Source organism: Neopelma chrysocephalum, unplaced genomic scaffold, assembly GCF_003984885.1.
Source record: "Neopelma chrysocephalum unplaced genomic scaffold, ASM398488v2 Primary Assembly neopelma1_61b, whole genome shotgun sequence".
NCBI lineage: Eukaryota > Metazoa > Chordata > Aves > Passeriformes > Pipridae > Neopelma > Neopelma chrysocephalum.
This window is the reverse complement of record NW_020897717.1, coordinates 1,634,178-1,656,590: the sequence shown is the minus strand read 5'-3', so window position 1 is coordinate 1,656,590 and position 22,413 is coordinate 1,634,178. Positions and strand designations below refer to the sequence as shown.

Genomic DNA, 22,413 nt, shown 5'->3' with positions numbered 1-22,413 from the left:
TTTTTACAAATGTGGTGTTGCAGGTCACTAATCAAGCACGGCCGTTAGCTAGTTGTTATGTTAAAGAGCAGGTTAGCAGCAGGACAGCAACGGTTGGTACAGAGGGAAAGCTTTAATCATTCAGTTGTAGTCGTTCAATTTGCCAAAACCCCTCAAAATTCAGCGTGTAGCAGCTTACAATTCACTGCTCAGTTTCTGATCAAACATTAGCTTTAAGTTCTCTTAAGGGCCTGACTGCGTGTATGATTTCATGATATAGAAAGAGCAACAACTATTTCCAAAGACCTGAGTACTCACAGTTTTTCTGTCAAGTCACGTGAGTAATGCTGGCTTTGCCTTAACTTGCCTTAGTGAAGAAGAACGGGCACGTGCTTGCAACCCTGTTTGGGCTGACCATCCTTCTGTGGCTTTATTCTTGAATTTACTGTGTGAAAAATGAAGCTTCAAACTTGGGGTATTTTCAGGAAAGGTAGTTTGGGAAAGCAATGGGGAGTTTCCATGAGGATGGAGAAAAATGCAAAACACAGAACTTGTTGCAGACCATGAAATCAATAAGCATTATCCAAATCACGTCTGGGCAGAGTACAGCAGGTTTCCACAAACACACATGTACACAATGTGAGGACGTTTTAGAAAACACATATGTGTGTTTTGACTGAAAATGTCTTAAACTGCCTATTTTTAAAACACTGTTTTGTAAAATAGAGGCTTATGATGGAAAACTATAAAGATAAATGTAACTCTTGCTTTGCTTGTTACAAAACAAAAGAACAAGTGGTTTGGGTTGGAAGGGACCTTAAAGATCATCTAGTTCCAACCCCCCTGCCGTGGACAGGGACACCTTCCACTGCACCAGGTTGCTCAGATTAGCGTTCCATAGCTCTTGTGTTATGTCTGTAGCTGTAGACATAACACCCATCTGTAAACCTTCAGTAGAATAGCACTTTGTACAAGTAAGGAGTGCAAATTATCATTACAAAATCACTAATCTTGACTTGTACTTCTTTTAAATGAAGCCTTAAGATAATGCTTCACAAAGTCAGTAGGGAAATGTGTCTACTTTGTAGAACCACTCATATACTCAGTAAAGGAAATTATATGTATCCTCTATTGCTCAAACCTTACTTAAAGACCTTTTTAAACTTGTTAGAAGTCTGTCAGGAAGAAATATAAATCAAGCTGGTGCTGCAAAAGTGTTGGTGTTCTATTTATCAGTAGAATTGTTTCTTTCCAAGTAATCTGTTTTACTCTTTACCATTTATCTCTTGCATACTCTGCATCATGTTCATTCTTGAGGAAGAGCTCCTGCATGTCTTTGAATGGAGCCACAGAAAATGGTGAAAGTGTTTGCCCTTTCTCACTACATGTCTGAAGAACTCCTCTCTTACTAAGAGGATTTTACTGTAGGACAAAAATATGCTCTCCAGTGCATTATAATAGTAATAAGAGTTTCAGGTCCAAAATCTTACCTTTAACACCACATTGCAGAAATATTTACGTCAGCTAAACCAATCACTGTTATTCTGGATCTTGGTTTAGGCAGGGAGGTTCCATATACGCTACCATGCGGAATACTTTTGACTAACAATTACTGCATAGTTGAGAACCTGATTTAATTTGCATATTAATTTCACTCATACTTTTTTTTTATGTTTTGTTTGTTCTAACTTCAAACTGGGTTTTAGTTTAAATTACTTTTATTTGTGATCTTGCGCTCTAGTTTCTGATACAGTGCAAAAGAGAGCAATGCTATCTTCTCTCACTCTTTATTTATTTTTGCAGTATAAATTGCTTATCTTTCTTCTCTAAATAAAATTGATGACAAAACCTATATTGCTCTCAAGGGCAATGAGGCTCAGTTTCAAGATGCAGAAGTTCTGGAACTCTCCTCTTATTTCAGGTTAATTGAAGGAGAGATTGTGTTCATATCATAGACTGAAGTAGGAAATTAAAGAAACTAGATAACTTTTAAACTATATTTTGCTAATCTGCTCTCATCAAAGGATGTAATTGAACTAAGTCAGATGGTTCTTTTCTATGGGCAGGCACTTTGTTCTTAAATCAACAGCAAGAATTTCCTGTAACCCTTTCCTGGAACTACTGTTTTTCTATTGATTTTCAGATATTGCAGAAGTTGGGAAGCTAGGAGGGTTAAGTTTGATCCCCGCCCATTTGTTTGTCCCACAGGAGATAATCCGCTAGTTTTGTCAATGGGAATTATTTCCCAGGATATTTTGTATTGACTTTAAAGCTCTCAGCCTTTTTTCTCCATGCCAAGTACACCAAAAAAAGAGTGCACTTGCATCTTGAGAAGCATCATGTCCTCAGGAATGCTCTCTTGATTAGGTTTATTACTCAGCTGTATCTTTCCATGTAAAACTCAAACATATCAATACATTTTGTGAAGCCTGTGTTCACCTTGGAGGGAATGAAATCATGGTGATGCTAGTGACTAGTGCTGATCGAGCAGATAATCTTGCAGTACATTAATGCAATACTAAGATGCTGTTTCTCTAAGTAGAAGCAACCCTAAGGACTTGCTGTAGCAAGTGATCAGCATTTACATCTATATGAATTACTAAAATGTTCAGCACATGAATGTCTGGTTTTAATTGGGAGGGGGTGGAGTGTGTGCAGGGGAAAGTGAGGGAGAAAAATATTCAATATATTGAATGCCGGCACTGTTGAATCCCCAAGATTTTTATCCTCAAGTTGTACGTATCCTGTTTCATCCTGCTCATGCTTTGTCTAATTTTGATCATCTTTCCAAGCAGGGAATAGCTGGCAGAATTATTTACCTTCTCTGTTTCCAAAAAATAATGTGGAATTAATTTGTCTGTAAACTCACCAGTTGTTTCCACTGGACTGTGTCCTGAAGCCTCCACTCTCATAAATATTAGGCATAATTAAATTTTTATGAGTCTTTCAGGTTCAAGCAAGTATAAAGATGGTTCTTTACATCTCTTCTAAATTAATGATTTATTGCATGGCCTTCAGATACATGCTCTACCTTGGTTTTAGCTTGTTATCTTCTAATTTGCATGTAAAAACCTTTCCCCTCTTCTTGTCTCTGTCTGATAAGACCTGTTTCTGGATAATAAATTGAGATTGTGTTTGCAGAGTATGATTTTTGCTGCCCCATATGGGTTAATTAACAGATTGCTTTTCTAAAGGATCACTTAGTCTGGTTAAATTGTAATCAAAAAACACGAAGACAGATGAGCACTTAAAAGTATGAAATTGCAAATGTTTCTGTCTGTGACAAATGTGCGTTCTCTACCCTTATTCATTTTGCCAACTAGGAAGCATATAGAGTAAGAGAACACAGAGGCAAGAAGATAGGCTTGTGCCTGTAGCACTGTCCTTAGTGAGACTGTCCTTTCATGTTAAATCAATTATTTCCTCTCTTCCTTGGGTTGTGAGTGACAGCAGTTATGGATTAATTAAGCTCGATGCTTGGTCCCTGTTACAAATTTATCATTTTAGCATTGTTCCCACACACACATCTCACTTGCAAAAGGGTAAAACAAAACTCAGGAGAAAAAAACCTGAAATGCCCAGACTTAGATTTAAGTTGTCACTCTGTTCCTTTTGAGACTCAGCCCACTGAAAGAACTTTCTAAATTGTTTAACATGTGTGATTTGTGGTGTGTTAAAATAGTGATGCCAGAGAGAGGGTGAAAAAGTGCTATCATCATTGCTTGGGAGAAGGCAGGGGACAACTCTTTTCCACTTGGTGTGACAGTTAGAAAGAAGGTCTCTTCTTCAAAGTCAGGACAGATTTTTAAGCCACTAGCCCAATAAAGATAGGGAGCTGTGACAGTATTTATTTACAATAGAATTGCATCCAAACACAAGTGCTTTTGAAAAAATTCACCCACACACATTTTTGGAAGGTCATGGAGTCTGTAGTACACTGTGGTGGATTGACCCTGCCTGGGTGCCAGGCACCCACCAAAGCCGCTCTATTACTCCCCTCTGCAACTGGACAGGGGAGAGAAAATATAGCAAAATGTTCATGAGTTGAGATAAGGACAGGGAGAGATCATTTACCAAGTACCAACAAGGGCAAAAACACACTCAACTTGGAGATATTAATTAAATTTATTACTAGATGTTAAAAACACCTTCCCTCTACCCCTCTCTCCTTCCCAGGTTCTATGCCCTCCCCCCAGCGGTGCAGGGAGACGGGGAATGGGGGTTACGGTCAGTTCATCTCAGATTGTTTTTGCTGCTGCTCAGGGAGAGTTCTTCCCCTGCTCCAGCATGGGGTCCCTCCCACAGGAGATAGTCCTGCATGAAATTCTCCAACATGAGTCCATCCCACAGGCAACAGTTCTTCACGACTGTTCCAGTTTGGGCCAGTTTTCCACAGGGTGCAGTGCTTTGAGCAGCCTGCTCCAGTGTGGAGCCCCCACAGGGCCACAAATCCTACCAGGAAAGCTGCTGTAGCATGGGCTCCTCTCTCCATGGATCCTCTGGTCCCTGTCAGGAGCCTGCTCCACCATAAGCTTCCCATAGGTTCACAGTCTCTTTTCATTCATCCACGTGCTCCGGCGTGGGGTCCTACACGGGCTGCAGGTGGATCTCTGCTCTAGCATTGACTGCTAGGAGCTGCAGGGACACAGCTGCTTCACCATGGTCTGCACCATGAGCTGCAGGGGAACCTCTGGAGCACCTCCTCCTTCTCGTCCACTGAATTTGGTATCTACATACTTGTTCCTCTCACATATTTTCACTCCTTTCTTTTTTGGCCACAATTAGTTCTGTGCAATAACTTTTTTTCCCTTAAATATATTCTCACAAAGGCATTACCACCATTGGCTCAGCCTTGGCCAGTGGGGGGTTCATCCTGGAGCTGGCTGGCATTGGCTCTGTCAGACATGGGGTAAGCTTCTGGCAGCTTCTCAAAGAAGCCACCACTGTAGCCCCATTCTTTACCAATACCTGGTCACACAAACCCAATACATACACTAAACCATAGCAAGGATGCTGTTGTTTAAATCCTTTTTGTGCATACAGGTTATTCTGGGATTGGGTAGTGTGAATTTTAAAAAGAACAGCTAACCTAATAGAACTTCAGGTGCAAATAGGAATTCGTTGGCTTATCCAACAAAGTCTTTTGCAGAGATATCTTGGAGCTTATGTTGAGCAGTTCCAGTTTGCTTTGGGATATGTCAGTGTTCTTTCTCAATTCTGAGCACCTAAATAAACCTCAGATGAAGTTGCCTCAGAATTATACTAAATAGTGACTATTTTAAAGTGTAAAAGTATGTGTGTAGGATTAAGATGTGAATGTTTTCTAGGCCCTCTTCAGATTCAATCATGTCCTTTGAAGGATGTACACACGATTTTCTTTACAGCACAGTGATATAGTTATTTAGTCAAGAGTATTTTCCATCTGCTGAAGACCACTTCTGTGTATCTCTGTGTTTGGTAGTATCTTGTCTTAAGTGTGTTTGGTGCTGTGATCTTCAGGCATTCTTACTAGACAGCCTGTTCTATGCTGGCTAATCAGTAAATTAAAAGGGATCTGGAGCTCTAATCTAGAGTTTTCTTCATAACATGTACTTAATTACTTTCATTGGAATCTGGTTTCAAAGTCCAGTTTCCCACTTTGTGATTTCTTCATCTAATAAAACTAATAAAGGCTGCTTAAAAAAAAAAAAAAGTACTAGCCACATCGAAGTCTAGGAATAGGAATTTCCCTATTACTTAAAAAGTAAAATTAAGAAATCAAGACCAAGAAACACGTAAAAATCCCTTATTGGATTGTTGGGTATTTTTTACAACCCTGATTGCCGTGTTCTATATTAACAGCCACAAATGATGTCTGGTTTTCTGTCCTGTTATATCACAAAACTATGCAAAGTGAAAACCAGGCATGTATTTACATGCATTCCTTAAATATCAGGCTTAGATGCAGGGACAGATTTGTATGAAGTGGCATGTGCTGGAGGCTCAATTAGGTAAGGAAAATTAGGTTAGGTGGAGGTCCAAGTTGCTCACAGACCAAAGTGAAGCATAATGAAGGGGAAGCAATAGAGTGCCTTGGTTCTGTAATTCGTTTATGTATTGAGAAGCACTGTTGCATGAAGAGAATGAAACTCTAAGAAGTTGGATGGGTAAATGAAGAATCAGCAAGATTAGCTAAGCTTTCTCTGCAGAGCAAGTTCAGTCTTGTTTTATAATCTTCTGGATAAAGTGTGGTGTATACAGTGCATTTGACCTCTACATATACCTTTCTGTTTTGCATGCTATAAGATACTAGTGGATCATTTAAAGTCACTTTTAGCAAATTTAAATAACTTTTATAATTCCCTGATTAAAAAAACCCCAACCAAACAAGAAACACTGGTATGTTGAAGCAGTTAAAAAAAAGAGTAAGGGAGACCGACTTTAAGTTCTCCTTTTTCCAAAGACTGTGGAAAAGTGACAAGATAACATTCTATTTGCTGTATCAGTAGAAACCATCTCGTTCTGGATTAAATCTTACTATTGCTGGAAAAAACATCCCATGATGTATGTGAATCCTTATTTTGCCAGGATTTTCTTTCCCCAAGTGGGAATTTTCAAAAGTTTATTCTTTGATAGGAACTGTGTTTTGAGACTTAACTATTGATTGAAAAATGCAAAATATGTATTTACTTGCTATAGCAGTTGCAGTGCATTTATAAAGTGGTTGGTTATGACAGCAAGGGGAAAACTTGTACCCTAATATTTGTAGTTGATCTATGTAGGAATGTAAACACAGGGACTAACACTTGCTTTCCAGGGTTTGTTTTTAATTTTTCTATTTCAATTCAGAGATAAGGGAGAAGGAATCACGTATACTTATATTGATCTTCAGCTTTTTGGGTAGTCTTCATGTATGCTTTTGGTTATGTTTGTTATTTATATCTGTCAACACCAAACATGAAGCTTGCGGAGTTTTTATTCTTTTAGAAGTGAAAGTTAACATTATTCCCTCAATTACCACTTCCTATTTTTTGCTTCAGTTTCAACTTCGGCCTTGTGGTGGGTAGCTACTAGCCATGACCCCACTGTGCTGTTAGAAATAAGCTGTTTCTGCCTAGGATTTTGTTTGTTAAAACAGACTATACACAAGTTCTAGGATTATCAAGTCTTGCAGAACCTAACAACTCTTAGTATAGGCCAGCTGGGGATTCACTCCTGTATGCTCGCTTGACCTGGAATCAGACTTATGTAGTCAACTGCTGTCCTTCTCACTTAATGTGGATTTTATTAATTCCCTCCATCCTTCTCTAATGCAGGTGCTGCTGACTCATATCCTGCACCTCTTGCCCCAACCACCTTCCAACTCAACTCTCTGCATAGGTCAGTAAAGGACAGTAAAACTTTCACAGGTTAGCAAGACACAAGGGTGTTGCCTGTCAGACCGAGACAATGTGGTTCACTTGTCTTATTTTTCTTTCTCAAAAAAGGTCGCAAACCATTCCCCAGAGAAGTGGAGTAGGAAATCCAGGACTCAGCTGAAAGACTTCTTTTTACATCTGGCATGGTTCTTGTCCTGACAAACATGAAATTCATGCTGCGAACACAGATAATGCTGAGAGGGAAATGAAAGGTCAGCTGTCCTAAGTCCTGCTGGTTTACATAGTCCTGTAGAGACTGTCAAGTGGCTGAGGCAACCTCAAAGGCTTGTTCTCTTGGTCCTGTGTGCTGGCCCTGGTCATATGCCAGTGTGATTCAGTCAGCTGGGAACTCCTGAGTCCAAGTGAGCAGTCAGGATAAGTCTATCATTACACTAGAGATGGAAGTGAAAAAAAAGATGGCAGGAACCAGAACCGTGTGCTTTTCTGGTGACTGAGCTGATTGGTAGGGGAGGATAGTTACTACCACAGTTTCCTGAGAACTCTTGCCTTGAGCAGATTACATACTAAATGTGCCAAGTGCCAAAGGGCTGGCAGAAAAATGCGTGTCCAAATAGGGTGCTGCTGTTTTGTATTGTAGATTCTGGGGGGGTTTATATTCTAATCCCTAAAGGTTTTTCTTTTTTCCTCTCCAAGGAGCGATAAGCTTCCGTTTCTCTGTGCACAGACACGTGTATAGCAGCCGTCCTAAAGATGACATTGGAATAGCTGATCTTTCTGCTGCCTTGATGAAATCATTTAACCGTATGTGTATTCTCTTGACTTCCTGCAACTCTGCCACGTTGTGTTTCTGGCTACCAAAGTGAGCATCGTGGCAGAGCAAGGTTTTCTTAGCAATACTGCATCTGTCTTTGGAATTTAGGCTGAGAAAAGAGGTGAAAGGCTTTGAAGAACTCAAACAGGAAATTTTAATAAAACATTACACATATAGACCTCGTATATCTAGACATGAAAAGTAATGGGGGGGGAAAAGTTTTTTACTCATTGGTAAAACCATTAGTTGCATAGTTGGCTTTGCTTTCCCTTTCCTTACTCAAACTCCAAGCTTGCAAGATATTTCAAGGAGGAAAATACATTCTCTGATGGGCAGTATCTTCTATTCAACTGGGACACGTCATGGTACAGAGTGAAAGCCAGTTGCCTTCCATATGTATGGTTTTTGTTTGTTTGTTTTCTCTTTCTCTGACTATAACGCAAAACAATAGCTTATGGCATTTAGTATTATATTAAATATATCATTTATTGCTTAACAACTAGACATACAGACTTACTCCATAGATGAGCTATGAGAGCTGTCAGGCAAGATTAATATATTCCTAGTTTGACTGAATCTATGGCTTGATCTAGCTATAAAGTACTAATAAATTCAGATTTTGCCTGTGAAATAGCTTCTGCTCCTTTGAATATGCAAGCAGACGTCAAAGTGCAATATGCCAACAGGGCAGGAAATTTCTGGCCATGGCCACTGTGCTGCCTGTCTGCATAATGAGTCTGAGAAAGTTGTTCTGTCAGTCGAACTGTGACCACCCACTGACAGTTTTCCTTCAAAAGGGGTACTGACTGAGAGGATTTCTTTTCTCTTTATGTGTATGTAATCAATCCTGAAACAATATATTATCTAGGTAAGCAGAACTTTTTAATGTGTATCTGACCTGGAAGTCTTAACATGTGACTCAAGTTTTTTATTACTGGAAAGATAAGTATTAGCAATTAAATATGTTTTGATTGCATTTAAAAATATGATTATTATAAACAGCTGACTGCTACTGTAACTTTAGGCTGGAGCCAAAAAAACTAGGTAACTGCAAAATCCATGTGGGACAAGCAAAAGGCTATGCAATTTGCATGGCATGGATTTTAATTGTTTATGTATTTTTTAAATAACATAAACTGTTCATAAAACTGCTTGTACCACTTCACCTATCTGTTTTGCCCTGCTGCTACTAGATTTGGTTAAAACTGAAATCTGCTTAAAGATGAATAGCAGTATATGACTTTCCTCTGATAGTATAAATTTAAACTTTCTTACCCTGGACAATTTTATTATGATTAGCTAAGTTGTCAGTATTGTATGTACCCATGATTAGATAACTACTGCCTGGTTTCTTCAAACTGTATAAAAGATTTAGGTGTTAATGTGAAAAGAGATTGCTGCTGAAGTTTTTATTCCTTACAGGAAAGTCTCTAAAGTACTTGGTAGATTTGCAATTCTCAGTGGTTTTCTGCACATTAAATCTTTACATCCTTGATAAAAGAACTTGAAAAAGAAGCAAAATTACTCTATGTTATTTCAGAGTCAGAATTGAGGACAAAACCTAGGCGTTCTGACAGGATGCATCAGTTATTGCTTTAATGGACTCTGCTTTTGGATGTAGCAGCCAGCTGTGATTGTCCATTACGAGGTAATCTTGTTGAGGGTAGAATGAAAGCCACTGGTTCTGATTTCAGGCTTAATAGTTCAATTACATCTCCTTTATTTACAGAGAAACAGCATTTCAAAAGAGAATTGTTCGTACCACTGGGAGAATCTTAAAACTGCCATTAGACTTATATGTCAGATCTTTAGGGAATGCTTTGAATAACATGGGAGGCTTTAGCCTGTTCAAAAGATACCTGTCACTGAGCAATATCTGGTTGTTCTTCCTGCATTTAACAGGGTGCCTGTGGGGCAGGACCTGTTGCTCTAGTTTATATAAAGCCTGTTTATTGTCTCATGTCTTTAGTCTGGTGTATCTATCTGGCCATATGTATCCCAAAGTCCTTTGTCTTTCCTATTGCTTATTGTTATCAGACCCAGCTATTCCTTACTAAAACATCAAAGGTTTCATGCCAAATATTAAATTATTCCTACTTGTTATGCAAAACACATATCACAGCTTTCTTGCACTCCTTAATTCTTAGGATAAAATCACTAATGGTGTGTGATCTATATGGGTCAAGGCTTCTCCTTGCTATTTTCAAATTTCTTTTCAGAACTTTTCAGCTCTATTGTTACTCCTACAGAGGGGATTCAAGTGGCATGTGCCCAAAGGATCTGAGATAAATTCTTCTCCTTTGCTCAAGATAGAGGGGATTTAACAACTATTTCTTGTGAACTTGATCATCAGAGGGTTGATAAAAAAGTCACCAAACCCAGGAAACACAAGGCTGTATTGGAACAGTGCTGGAGGTTGTAGTGGGGAAGTACCTTGATGGAGCATATTGTCTGGTTGATTATATTCAAATTACGTTCCATTTTCTACTTGTGTTAATGTAATCAGAAGATGTGGTAGTTTCATGTGTGTTAAATCTCTATCTACGATTACAAGTCTGTTTAACTTTCAACAATAACACCAGAGTCTCTAGAACTTTTTGCCCTTCTTCCTTTGCCAAAATGCAGAATTGGAGTAGAGGGGAGCGAGGGACAAGAGTGGGTTTAATTCCTGTGAGGCGAAAGTCATTTAACAGAAAGTAAAGTCCTGCCTTTATCAGTATGAGCTGTCATGAGGTGAGATCTAAAGTTATGTATAAATTCTGAATTAGTAAACTATTTTCAACTTTTGCATTTGGGCATACTTGAGAAGATTTGCCAAGCAAAAAAACCCATGTTTGTTGTTCTGTTGTATAGTGTCCACTCACATTGTTTGTTGGAGCCAAAATATTTAATTATTTCAGTATGGGCAAAAGTTATGTTGCTTGGAAAGCAGCTACGTATTTCCCACTGCACCAAAGCTAACTAAGCATGTTTTGTGACCATCTTTGTTCCTCCAGCTGGGATGCATGTAGCGCATTCAGGCTTATTGCAGGCATAAAGTAACTTAAAAGACTGGACTATAGATCATAGATAATTGTGTGCTAATTGCCGATAGCTGCATGTAAATAAGGACAGGAAGAGGGTGGCAGCTTTGTCTGGAGAATGATCTGTGGTTCTCTATACAAAGAGTTTGTATAACAGAGAGCTGTCCATCTCTCCCCCAAAATGTTAGCTGCCTGGGTGTGAAGGGCCGCTGAGTGCTGCTCAGTCCAGCAGCTTCTTCCTCTCAGATCTGGGCCCCCTTCACACCTCCGGACCTCAGATGCTGGCAGATTTTAACACAACTGTGTGTACTGGGAAACTGAGCTCATTAGATCAGACCGAAGGTGGAGTAATGCAGTGAGATAATGGCCCTGTGACAATGAAAACAGATACTTCACTGTGTCTCTTATGAGATCAGTTGCACTGTGAAGAAACAACTGAAAAAAAAAAAACAAACCAAAAAATCCAGCTGCGCTTATGGAATAGAAAATGACTGGAGAACTGATGTTTGGTATAACGTTTAGGCAGTGGAAGAAGTCAAGCCATCTTTTCGGGGATAATATATAACAGCTTGTGTTTGTGAGATATTTTGGATGTCATTTGGGACTTTTAGGAAGTTCATCCGCAGACCACAGCAGAAATGAGTGATGTTACTTTAATTGGTCTCTATTCAGATGAACTCTTGTGATCCACTATAGCTGCACAAGTAATTTTTTTTTTTTTTTTTGGAAGGGAGGTGGCATTGTGTGTTTAGTCGCCTGCACTCAACTTGCCTGTTTTAGAGCTACTTCTCATTTGTACACCACTTTCTTATGATAAATGAGTGCCTTGGTGAGAACTCTGTCCTTTTCTATCCAGAGCCTGTAGGCTTTGGAAAGACACTGTATGCACTTTGAGTTTGCCAGGAGAATAAAAATGTAGTTCTGTACTGTCATTCACTTTCAATGCTTCTCCTTTCATCTTCTATAACAGCTTGTGTGTTGAAAGTGCATTTTTAATTACATTGTTTGCATCTTGTATATGCACAATACATTCATTTGAGGGTATTTTTCTTACAGTAGGAGGATGGTGATATGTAATAAGTCTGAAGAATAATTAAAACCTGTGTTAACTTGTGTATGTTTTCAGCAGTGATTGAACTTTGTGTTGAATCTCTGCTGGGTCCAAGATCAGATCTTAATCAAGTAGAAAGGAAGGAAGGGGTGAGGGGGAAGGAAGAGCTGGTTGTAGTTACATCTATAAGTTCTTGCCAGTTTAAGATAAATGTCACCTGTCATGTTATTTTTTTTTTTTAAAGTATATTGCCTCCAATTTTTTAGGTGTTTGCTCAAGATAGTTTTTGTGTATAACACTTACTAAGAGAGAAAGAGGGAAAGTGTGATAATGTTATGAATTAACGTTTGGAGGTATCTTCAGCCCTCCTGTATATGGATGGAGCCTCAGAGTTCTGTTCAGTGTTTAATTGAAGGGAAAAAAGCGGAGTAACCCGGGAAGGCTTTAACTGCATCATGATGTGACAGAGTAAAGATTTAAATAACTGGAGATTTCCAGGAGAGTATATGGTAAATTGTTTCTTTTCTTTTACCTCAGAGAGGTAGAAATGCATGCCAGAATCGTCCAGATGCATGGTTTGAATCTGAACTTTCACTTTCTGCACTAAATAGTAATTATTTTTTTATCAATTCGTTTTCTACAGTGTAGTTTTAGAAAAGGGGGGGAAGCTGGTTCTTCCCAGTCCCTTCCTGCAAAAGGTGAAGGCAGTTAAGCATTCTTGAGCACCTGAAGACCCCAGCAGCTGTTAAAAAATTGACTTGCAGAACCTGTGGAAATGCTAATGACCTCGCTTACTTCCCTGAAACATTATTAACGAGTGCTTTGCATTCATCACGGCATACTATATTCAAATGTGAGATGAGAAAAGGGCTGATTCAAGGACAATGATTGGAATCCTATTGCATAACATGCTTTGAGAAAGTGTTCATTTCTCTGTCTTTGAAAAGTGTGGTTTTACTGTTGGCTTGTAGATGGTTTGACTTTGCCAGAGACAGCAGGTGAATTAACATGAATCGCACTAGCTTCACCAAGGATTCTGTGACATCCTGCTCATACCCAGGTCAAGCTGAGGCATGTAACAAGTGTTTTGAAATGGATAGTAGTTCTGAAGATGTCCCTAATATTAAACCAAATTCAAGATCTGCACTGGAGGTTAAATGCTAGTTCAGTCTGGAAGAGTATATTTGATCTCTGGAAGATATCTATTTGGTTTGATCTGGTAAATCAAGTAAAAGTTTATCTAATTAAAACTCCTTGTTTAAATGTCAGAGCACTTGCATTATTTTTTCTTGTGTGAAGCAAGTTTTTAGTATTTCATAAAATTATTTTTAGTGAATATACTAGGCTTGCCTTCAGAAAAAACTTGATTACTTTTCAAAGTATGAACAAAGGGTGAAAACTTGAGAGGGACAAACATTTCTTTTTTAGGCTGCCAGCATTTTCCAAGGTTGACTGTAAACTGTTTCCTTACAGATTGTATCAGATGCTGCTGGAGAGGGGGTTGCCATCACTGGGAACAATACTTTCAACAACTGGAATTGGCCTAACGCTGTGATCTTTGCTGCTACTGTAATCACTACAATCGGTAAGTATTTACCATGTCAACTTTCCTAACTGTTGCCTAAATTACAGGTTCATAGAAGGAAAAAAATGAGTTTTTTGGCACTCCCTCCATAGGCATACAGAAAAGTGTGCCTTTCCAATAAGTAATGAATTTAAGGTGCTGTTGGGGGTGACGGGTGTCATTCCAGTTCCATTGATTCATGCACTCAAATTTCCAAATCATAAAATCCCAAACCGAAAGCATAACAAAGCATTCCATTAAACTAATGCTTAAAGCGAGTGCATATGAGGTTTTTGTACAGCAGTCCTGTACATCCAGACAAGGCTGGATGTATACAGAAATAGAAGTCTTACTGTTAAATCATATGCAGCACTGTGGTTTATTATTTGAAACTCACAATACCCAGCTTATAATATAACTTATGACAAAACGTTGAAGAATAACACACCTAAATAAGAAAGCTCTGGCAGAAGTTCAGAAAATATGTTGCTGATTTTAGAGCCTGAGTCTGTAATGCCCTGTTGGGTTCTGTGACCAGCAAAGAACTAAATTCAGTTGACATACCTTGCACTTCCTTGCTTTGCACTTAACTCACAAGCTCTTCCCCTGCCAAGGTACTAGGTGATCACAAGATAAATGTATAGTTTTTAACAGTGCTGCTTAAGGTTGGGGGATCATACTAGAAGTTTTAAGGTGAGTTTTTTTTCATATTTATCCCATCTTGTCAAGAAAATGATGCACAAAATCTAAGAAACACTTGAAGTGCAGTAACCCTCTCAGCTTGCATTAATGGAATATATGTTTGCTAGAATAGAACTGGAAGGCATCCAGAAGATCAGCATCTGGAGTAAACTAAAGCTCTTATAGGTGAAATAAGGAGTGTCTGATACAGCAGGAGCCCAAATAATGTTTTGTGCTTAGGTAGAATTGCCTTGAATTCTCTTCAACAAGAACAGACTGAGCACATACTTATCTCTTTTAGGTTATGGAAATGTTTCTCCAAAGACACCCTCTGGGCGTCTCTTCTGCATATTTTATGGGCTTTTTGGAGTTCCTCTCTGCTTGACGTGGATCAGTGCTCTGGGGAAGTTCTTTGGAGGACGTGCCAAGAGGCTGGGCCAGTTTCTGACGAAAAGAGGAGTGAGCCTGGTAAGGCTCTTAGTTGTTTACCCTTGAACTATGTATTTTTGATGCATGAATTAAGCTTACATTTCTTAAGTTACCTGCTCATCTTGTAAATGAACACTTGCACAAATATGAATTTTCCCGAATCGTGTTGAATAGAAATAACTGAAAGGAGGGTTGGGTCTGATGAGTTAGTTATGCAAGAAGTTTTAGCAAATGAAGTTTCATAGAAACCTTTAGTACTAACTAAGTGTTTCTCCTTACATTAGAAACATTTAGGACAAATGTAGGTGAGGCTTCATTTCACAGGCATTTCAATCAAGCCCCTTGGGCACAGAAATAAGCTGTCCTGCTTTGTTCCCACCTGCCTGTATGCTACCGTGAGTACTTCCTGCTGTGCAGTGAACCAACTGGAAAATAACAGTTTTGTTCTGAGTTACTGGCTTGTGGGTTTTTTGTTTGTGGCATTTTGTTGTTTTTTTGGTGGAGGTTTGTTGGTTTTTTTTCCTCTCCCTCCTCTATTCTGAGTGAGTTCCCAGTTCTAACTCTACACAGAAATGGGAGGCAATGCAGAGCCATAGTGCCTGGAGGACAGTGGGACTGGTTTGGGTCCTGGTTTTAGGAACAGAGCAAGAACTGAGAGGCAAGTACAGGAAACAATAGTGAAATGCATGTGTACATGCAGGTTTGTACAGAGGTTGCATGAGTGGCAAAGGGAAGGAGGCAGAAATCGGAGAGAAGCATCTTAATACATTTCTGATCTTCTATATTCAAATGAATAAAAGGAAAGTTAGAGGTATTGACTGCTTTTTAGACTAGAGCACTATGTCCATATGCCATGCCTGTTTATAAAATACCAGGAACTCCTTAAACTTTCCATGAGTGTGAAAAAAAGCTATAAGGAAATAATCCTTTTTGAGCAAGTAGTTGTAAGAATAGGGAGTTCTACCTAAAGGGGAAAAAAAAAAAAGGTATGTTTACTTCAGTCACTTTTAGTGACTTTTAATTATGGTAGCTAAATGGTTAGCACAAAAATCTGAAATGTCTGCTACTGTCAGATAATTCTTGGTGCCACGGATGGGAAAAGAAAATTTTGAGATCTTTCGCTGACTTTTTTTGTCTTTTTCTTTACAGAGGAAAGCACAAATTACGTGCACGGCTATTTTCATTGTTTGGGGTGTCTTGGTCCATCTGGTTATTCCTCCATTTGTCTTTATGGTGACTGAAGGATGGAATTACATTGAAGGCCTCTATTTCTCCTTCATCACTATCACCACCATAGGATTTGGAGATTTTGTTGCTGGTCAGTAATTGTATTTTATGTAGTATATTATTACATGCATAGTGTGGCAATTCTGTTTGAAAACTCTAATTTGAAAAGATATTTTCTAAGCTTTTCCAGAACATTTTGCTGAATAGAACATTCAATTAAAGTTGGATACTGATCCAATGGGCTAGATCTGGCTCTTCAATCTTGGTTTAGATACCTAAGGCCTTTACTGGGCTAAGTCTGCAACCAAGCTCTAGAGTTTGTAAGTCTTTCAGGTCCCCTAGGTCTGTATGTCAGGCAAAGAGATATCCTATTCACCATGATAGTTATGCACCTTTGGATAGGATCCAGTATCCTAGGCAGGATGTGTAGATACTGGGCAATGCAGCTGTCTAGAACTAATCAATGGGAAATGCTGAGCATACTCGTGCCTCCCTCCTAAACCTTTTCTTTGTCTAAAATCCACTGCTTTGTCCAGGGCTTTGGAGGTGGTCCTTATAAATGAAAATCTGAATCTTTTTCTCAAGGTAGGTACATATACACACACCTCAGTGGCAGGGATAAGACTTGTAATTTTCAACCAGGAAAATATTCCCTTTTATAGTTTATAAGGAAAGGATAAATATGCTGCCAGGGCTTTTTTGTTTGTCCAGTGGCCAGAATACATGCGGCCAAGGGATGTGGGAGACATGGGATTAACTTCTTCTTTCAGAAAACTCTCAGATCCCTACTTGCTACCTCTCAGACCAGTGTTCAAACAACTAGGCTCTATTAGTGTGGAAGGGAGTAATTCTCAGGGTCATAACTTCAAAGGTTTATCAGCTGTGAGTCTTCTTTCAGTAATGTTTTTGTTTTTACTTCCTTGTAGGTGTAAATCCAGATGCAAACTATCATGCCCTTTACAGATATTTTGTGGAGTTATGGATATATCTGGGATTAGCTTGGCTTTCGCTCTTTGTTAACTGGAAGGTCAGTATGTTTGTGGAAGTCCACAAAGCAATCAAGAAACGGAGGAAAAAAAGAAAAGAGTCATTTGACAACCATCCTCGGTCTAAAAAACCCCTTCAAATGGGTACCTCAAAGGATGTCAACATTTTCAGCTTTCTTTCAAAGAAGGAAGAGACCTACAATGATCTTATAAAGCAAATTGGGAAGAAGGCCCTGAAAACAAACAATGACAAAATGATTATAGTCGAAAATGCCAAACAAATGAATGCTAGTATAGATGTTCAGGTGACTTACACAAAGACAGAGTCATTTGAGTATGATGAGGCTTCCCTGGACATTCAAAATGGTCATGCACTGAGACCCCTGCATGATAAACGTATTGGAGACAGCCCTTTAGAAGGAACCATGTTTGTAAACCAGCTGGACAGGATTAGTGAAGAAGAAGGCGAAGTGTGGGATTCCAGAGACTATCGACCCTTAATATTTGAGAATGCCAATATAACATTTGTAAATGAAGATGACGATGAAGAGGAAGATATCTCAGATGATGAAGAAACGTCAAAATCCTCCATGGATGATAATCTTGCAGAGGAATCTGAAACTGCAAAAAAACTGGTAAAATTCCCATCCTCAGATGAATCTACCTTTACCAATAATGAGCTAGAACTTTCTGTGCCTTATGAACAACTGATGAATGAATATAATACAGTAAGCAATGCGAAGGCTGCCACGTGAATCTTGTTTGACAATGGTTTTTTGAAAGTGGTCAGTACATAAAGAACATATAGCAGAGCAAGGAGAAAAGTATGTTTTTACAGCATCTCCTATCTCTTTGAAAACAAAAGCAAGTCCCAAACTAAGAAACTCCAGCTTCCATTTCCCATCATAAATTGGCTTCTGAGCCCATCAGCTTTGCTTTTCTGAAAAACCTGTAAAATAACAGTTGAATTTGGAGTCCCACTCCTTCTTGGGATTTTATGGTTCTTGAACAACGTAGGAAAAATGACTGGTTAATACACTGGACCTGCTCTGGGTTCATGCATTTCATTGAGGAATTGGTTTGAGAGTGTAACTATACTGTGGCTCAGAGACTGTTTTGAGCATCAAATGTGTTCGGTTACTCCATTAGCCTTTCAATTCTGAAAATCTGGACTTGAATCCTGCTTTGATCACAAATGAAATCAAAGGGGTTGCCTGGCCGTACCTAGCAAGAAACTTTAGATGGGGTAGCAGGACACACAGATCTGAGCTGAGGTGCACTGGCAGACTGAGAAGGAAGCTTCTGAAACATCTGTCTAGAATATGTCAGTGCTTCTTGAATTATAGTGAATTCTAATTTCATAAATAAAATATTAAGATGAAAAATTCCAAAGGAATGGATTGAGAAGGAGCCCTCTAACAAGGAAGAATCACCCTCTAACAAGGAAGAATCATCTAGGAGGAAGCTTACCAATTGGGCTGCTAAACTGCACATCAGCCCCAGAACTGTTAGAGTGAAGTGACTGGAAGACTTATTGATCAAAGCATGTATGAGCACAAGCAGGATGCAATGAACTTTTTTAATGTTGAAAGTGTCCTTCCACTGTCCATTTCCTAAAGGAAATACTTGAATGAACCTTATACAGTATCTATGTACAGGTGAAGTTTTATTGACACTGTTCGTATTAGGAAAAAATCACCTTGGGAGGCACAGATATTTTCCAAATGCCATAATGCCTGTCAGAAGGGATCTGTAGCACTGCTGCTGATCTGTGCAGTGTGTTAGTCAGTATTGTTGTTTGATGTTCCTCCCTGCCTTGGTACTTCAGACTAGACTTGAATGGGAGATGATTTTTTTAACAGTTGATTACACTTCACATCTTTAAAGGTTTTTTTAGAGTTTGACATGTGTGCATATACAATGGTTATTCTATCCCACTTTAAAGAAGGTTGGGCATTATCAAACCTTGGGCAAACTAAGATGTGATCAAATGACTTCAGGCCATAAGGCACTTTTTTTAAAAGGAACTTTGGCTCTAAGCTTCTGAAAGTATTATCTTTTGACTTGGAGATGGGCTATTCATTAAGAGGAAATATGTCTGTTCATAGTATTTATGCCCAAATTGTTTTGGCTCCAAAGAAAATTTTACCATGGTTTTATTTTTCTTTCTTTTTCCATATCTGTGCATTAACCCTGACAACTCTTCCAAATGAGGCTCTTGATTACATGTTGGCAAAAGGTACTGACTTTAGCTGTATCCAACATACTTGGAACAAAAAATAGCTAAGACCTTTGAACCTTAACATGTCATGTTCTGCTGTTCTGTTTAGAGTATTTAAGTCATTCCAGTATGTCCGAAATTTTCTAAAATTCAGTGAACAGTTAAAAGTTGTCTCATTCTCATTTTCAGTGTAATGCTGTCAGACTTACTAGCTCTGTAAGAAAAGCCTATGGAATCTTGCAAAGCCAATCCTGAATTGCTAGCTACTTCTAATGACTGCAAATGTTGTCTGCATCTGGCCTCTTCAACAGAAGAAGGAGGATATGTGGGAAACTGGCACTTTGGTTGGATAGTGTTTTGATGGGAGGTTTTGAAGTCATCTACTGAGAAATGAGGGACTGTCATTACTAATATTTTTTTTTCCTGGAATTTTCCACGTATATGACATTTTTTCAAATAGTAAAGTGAACACAAGGCTAAGACCAACTCTGTTATACTACAAAAATGTGGGATCAACGTAATTGGATATGGTAGTTAATCTGTAATTTATGATAGTATTGCTGAAGAGAGAATTCTCTTTTGAAAACAAATTTTATTATATTAATGCAATTTGGAGCAGGGCTGCTTGGATGTATTTACTTGTATCTGACAAGAAAAAGGGAGAGGCCGTATCAAGAAGATTCTTATTTACTTCTGATAAGTTACCTTCATCCTCACTCTTAAGATGACTCCAGGCCCTTCAAGTATTTGTATATATCTGAAGGATTGTGGTTGACAGCTATACCTTGTAACTGTAAGAAATGGTAGGTAAGACTACATGTATGATGCACAGAATGCTTGTGTAGCAAGTCTAGCCTTCTCTTTTTTTTATATTTTTTGTTTTAAAAAGTGCATATTAACTTAAAAGTATATGAGAAAGCACTCCATATAGCTTTTGCTGTCCTCCAGCTTATCTTCCGTTATTGATGCGAAGATTAAAGTTTTAGTAACAATTAAAAAGTTACAGGACAATGAGGAGAGAAAAGACTTGCTGAAAGTGCGTGAAATGGAAAAACATAGTCCAATCTTTATTTAAAAAAAACCAAAAAATTCTCTTTAATACAGAAATAATACAACCCAGACACTTGGCTGGGCTGCTTTCATGGGAGGGGATGTTGCACACTGGAACTCAGACCGTTCTCCATAGCGAAGTGCACTTGTACGCCAGAGCTGAGAATAGATGGGATCTGTTTCATATTATCAAGCTAGATGTGGCTCTCTGGCCTTTCCCAGTGTAGTCAGCACAGACTGTAAGTCAGCATAATAAGTATCATGGGATTTAAAGTAATAGTTTAAATTTATTAAAACAAAGTACAATATTCCCACTTTTTTGGGGAAACATGATCACACCTCACAAAACTGTTCTCAAGATATCCCACCATGTGCCTTAATGTAATCGTAACACTGGGAAAAAATTCCTTTTTACACAGGGGCCGACACAATTGGTCTCATTAAGCCCTACTTGTTTCAGCATTTTGGAGGGGTTTAGTTGGTGCGTAGCTTTCATACTGGCTCTCTCCAGAAGTTGAACCATTCCCAGGGATTTTAAAATTATGGTGCCATCTCAGAACTGCCGAAGTGCTAAGCAGGACAGCTTTTTTTTGCCTGTCTTCCATGTCTTGAGAAAAGCAGCTGCCTGGGGGATCTAAATTAATGCCTTTCTGCCTTCAGATTAACATGTAGAGACTTGAAGGGGTGTCCAGGCTGGGTTTTGATCTAATCAGCCTCAGAAGTGCCTCTGAGTGAATTCCTAGTACTACTTGGTTATGTCTTGTAATTATTTCAATTATCTGGTCAATCTGGAAGGATTTTCTTTGGATGTCAGTTAAGATTTCATTTGGCTAACTAATAACATTAACACTTTTCTTGATGCTGTGGAGTTGGTTTTATAGGTGAAACGGATCTCTTCCTGGAAAGAGAGGAAAGGGGGATTTTTAAAAAAGAAAGAGAAAAAGCTTAAAAGCACATATAAGGAAGGGATGGAATGGCAGTGGAAACTCTTCTACCTGTTGCCTACAAGTAGGTTGTATTTCCAGTCACATCCTGTGAAAGATGGGTCTACTTACTAATTTTGCGAAGATGAGCCAGTACTTTAAATTTATTTTTTTTCAAAAATTAAAAAATCCTGAAATGTGACCACAGAAGTCTGTTCTTACAAAAGACCTTTTAAGTGCTGTAGACGGTGTGACCCCATCCTTCGTGACATCATTGTGATGCTTCTTGGTTTTGTATTGTGTTATTGAAGCCTCTTTTTACCAGAAGGGCATCATTTTCAGATACCTGTCTTGCATCAGGCAATCTAACACATCTGATACACTGGTACGAAATCACTGAGGAAATACAAAATTGGAGTGTTAAATTTTTCTGAACTAATGATTCGTGAATCTGTTGCTGGCAATGGATATCACAGAACATGCGGAAGTAAAACCAGACTGATAACAGATCCCTGGTGACACATTTGTATATGTTGGGATTTTATATTTCCTCCAGTTGATCTGGGAGAGCATGTAGAGACAGACAAGCACCAATGATGAGGAGAGCAAAAAGCAATATACAAGTCTGTTGACCTAAACAAAAGAATTCTGTTTTAGACTTGTAATTTTTGTGCCTTGTCGGATTCATTCCATTTGTGATGGACTTAACTTTTAAAAATCAGCTTGTCTTTCATATGGCTTTTGAAGTTTGTACAGTTCTGACTCTTATCACTCCATAATATGCCTGTCTGTCTGTTCTTTGTTGCTGATTGTCACTGGAATCACACTGTATGTAAATATTTGCTAAGTCTTTGTAAAATGTAATTTATTTTAATATTTTGCAATAAAAATTTTACAATTTATCCTCTGTGTCATGAGAAGAATGGTAATCAAGATTTCTTTTTACAACTACCTGCACTTGTAATGCACCTCACAAATGAGACTGGTCCTGGTCCAAAGAGCTGGAAGATAAGGAGCCAAAAAAGCAAGTTGTTTTATGCAAGCAGATGTCTGATCTTATTGATGACTTCAGTTCAGTGGCATCTGGTCTTCAGTTAGATACAGCATAGC

General features: G+C 38.6%; 1 protein-coding gene across 1 annotated transcript in view; it reads left to right on the top strand.

Annotated features, from left to right (window-relative positions):
• The window catches only part of KCNK5 (potassium two pore domain channel subfamily K member 5), a 34,907-nt gene extending 12,703 nt beyond the window's left edge, over positions 1 to 22,204 (top strand). The window contains exons 2-5 of the mRNA XM_027681910.1: positions 13,696 to 13,807; positions 14,769 to 14,935; positions 16,046 to 16,214; positions 17,050 to 22,204. Of these exons, the coding sequence (XP_027537711.1) occupies positions 13,696 to 13,807; positions 14,769 to 14,935; positions 16,046 to 16,214; positions 17,050 to 17,864 (1,263 nt within the window). The 3' untranslated portion in view covers positions 17,865 to 22,204. The remainder of the gene's footprint in view (positions 1 to 13,695; positions 13,808 to 14,768; positions 14,936 to 16,045; positions 16,215 to 17,049) is intronic.
• The last annotated feature ends 209 nt before the right edge of the window (positions 22,205 to 22,413 follow it).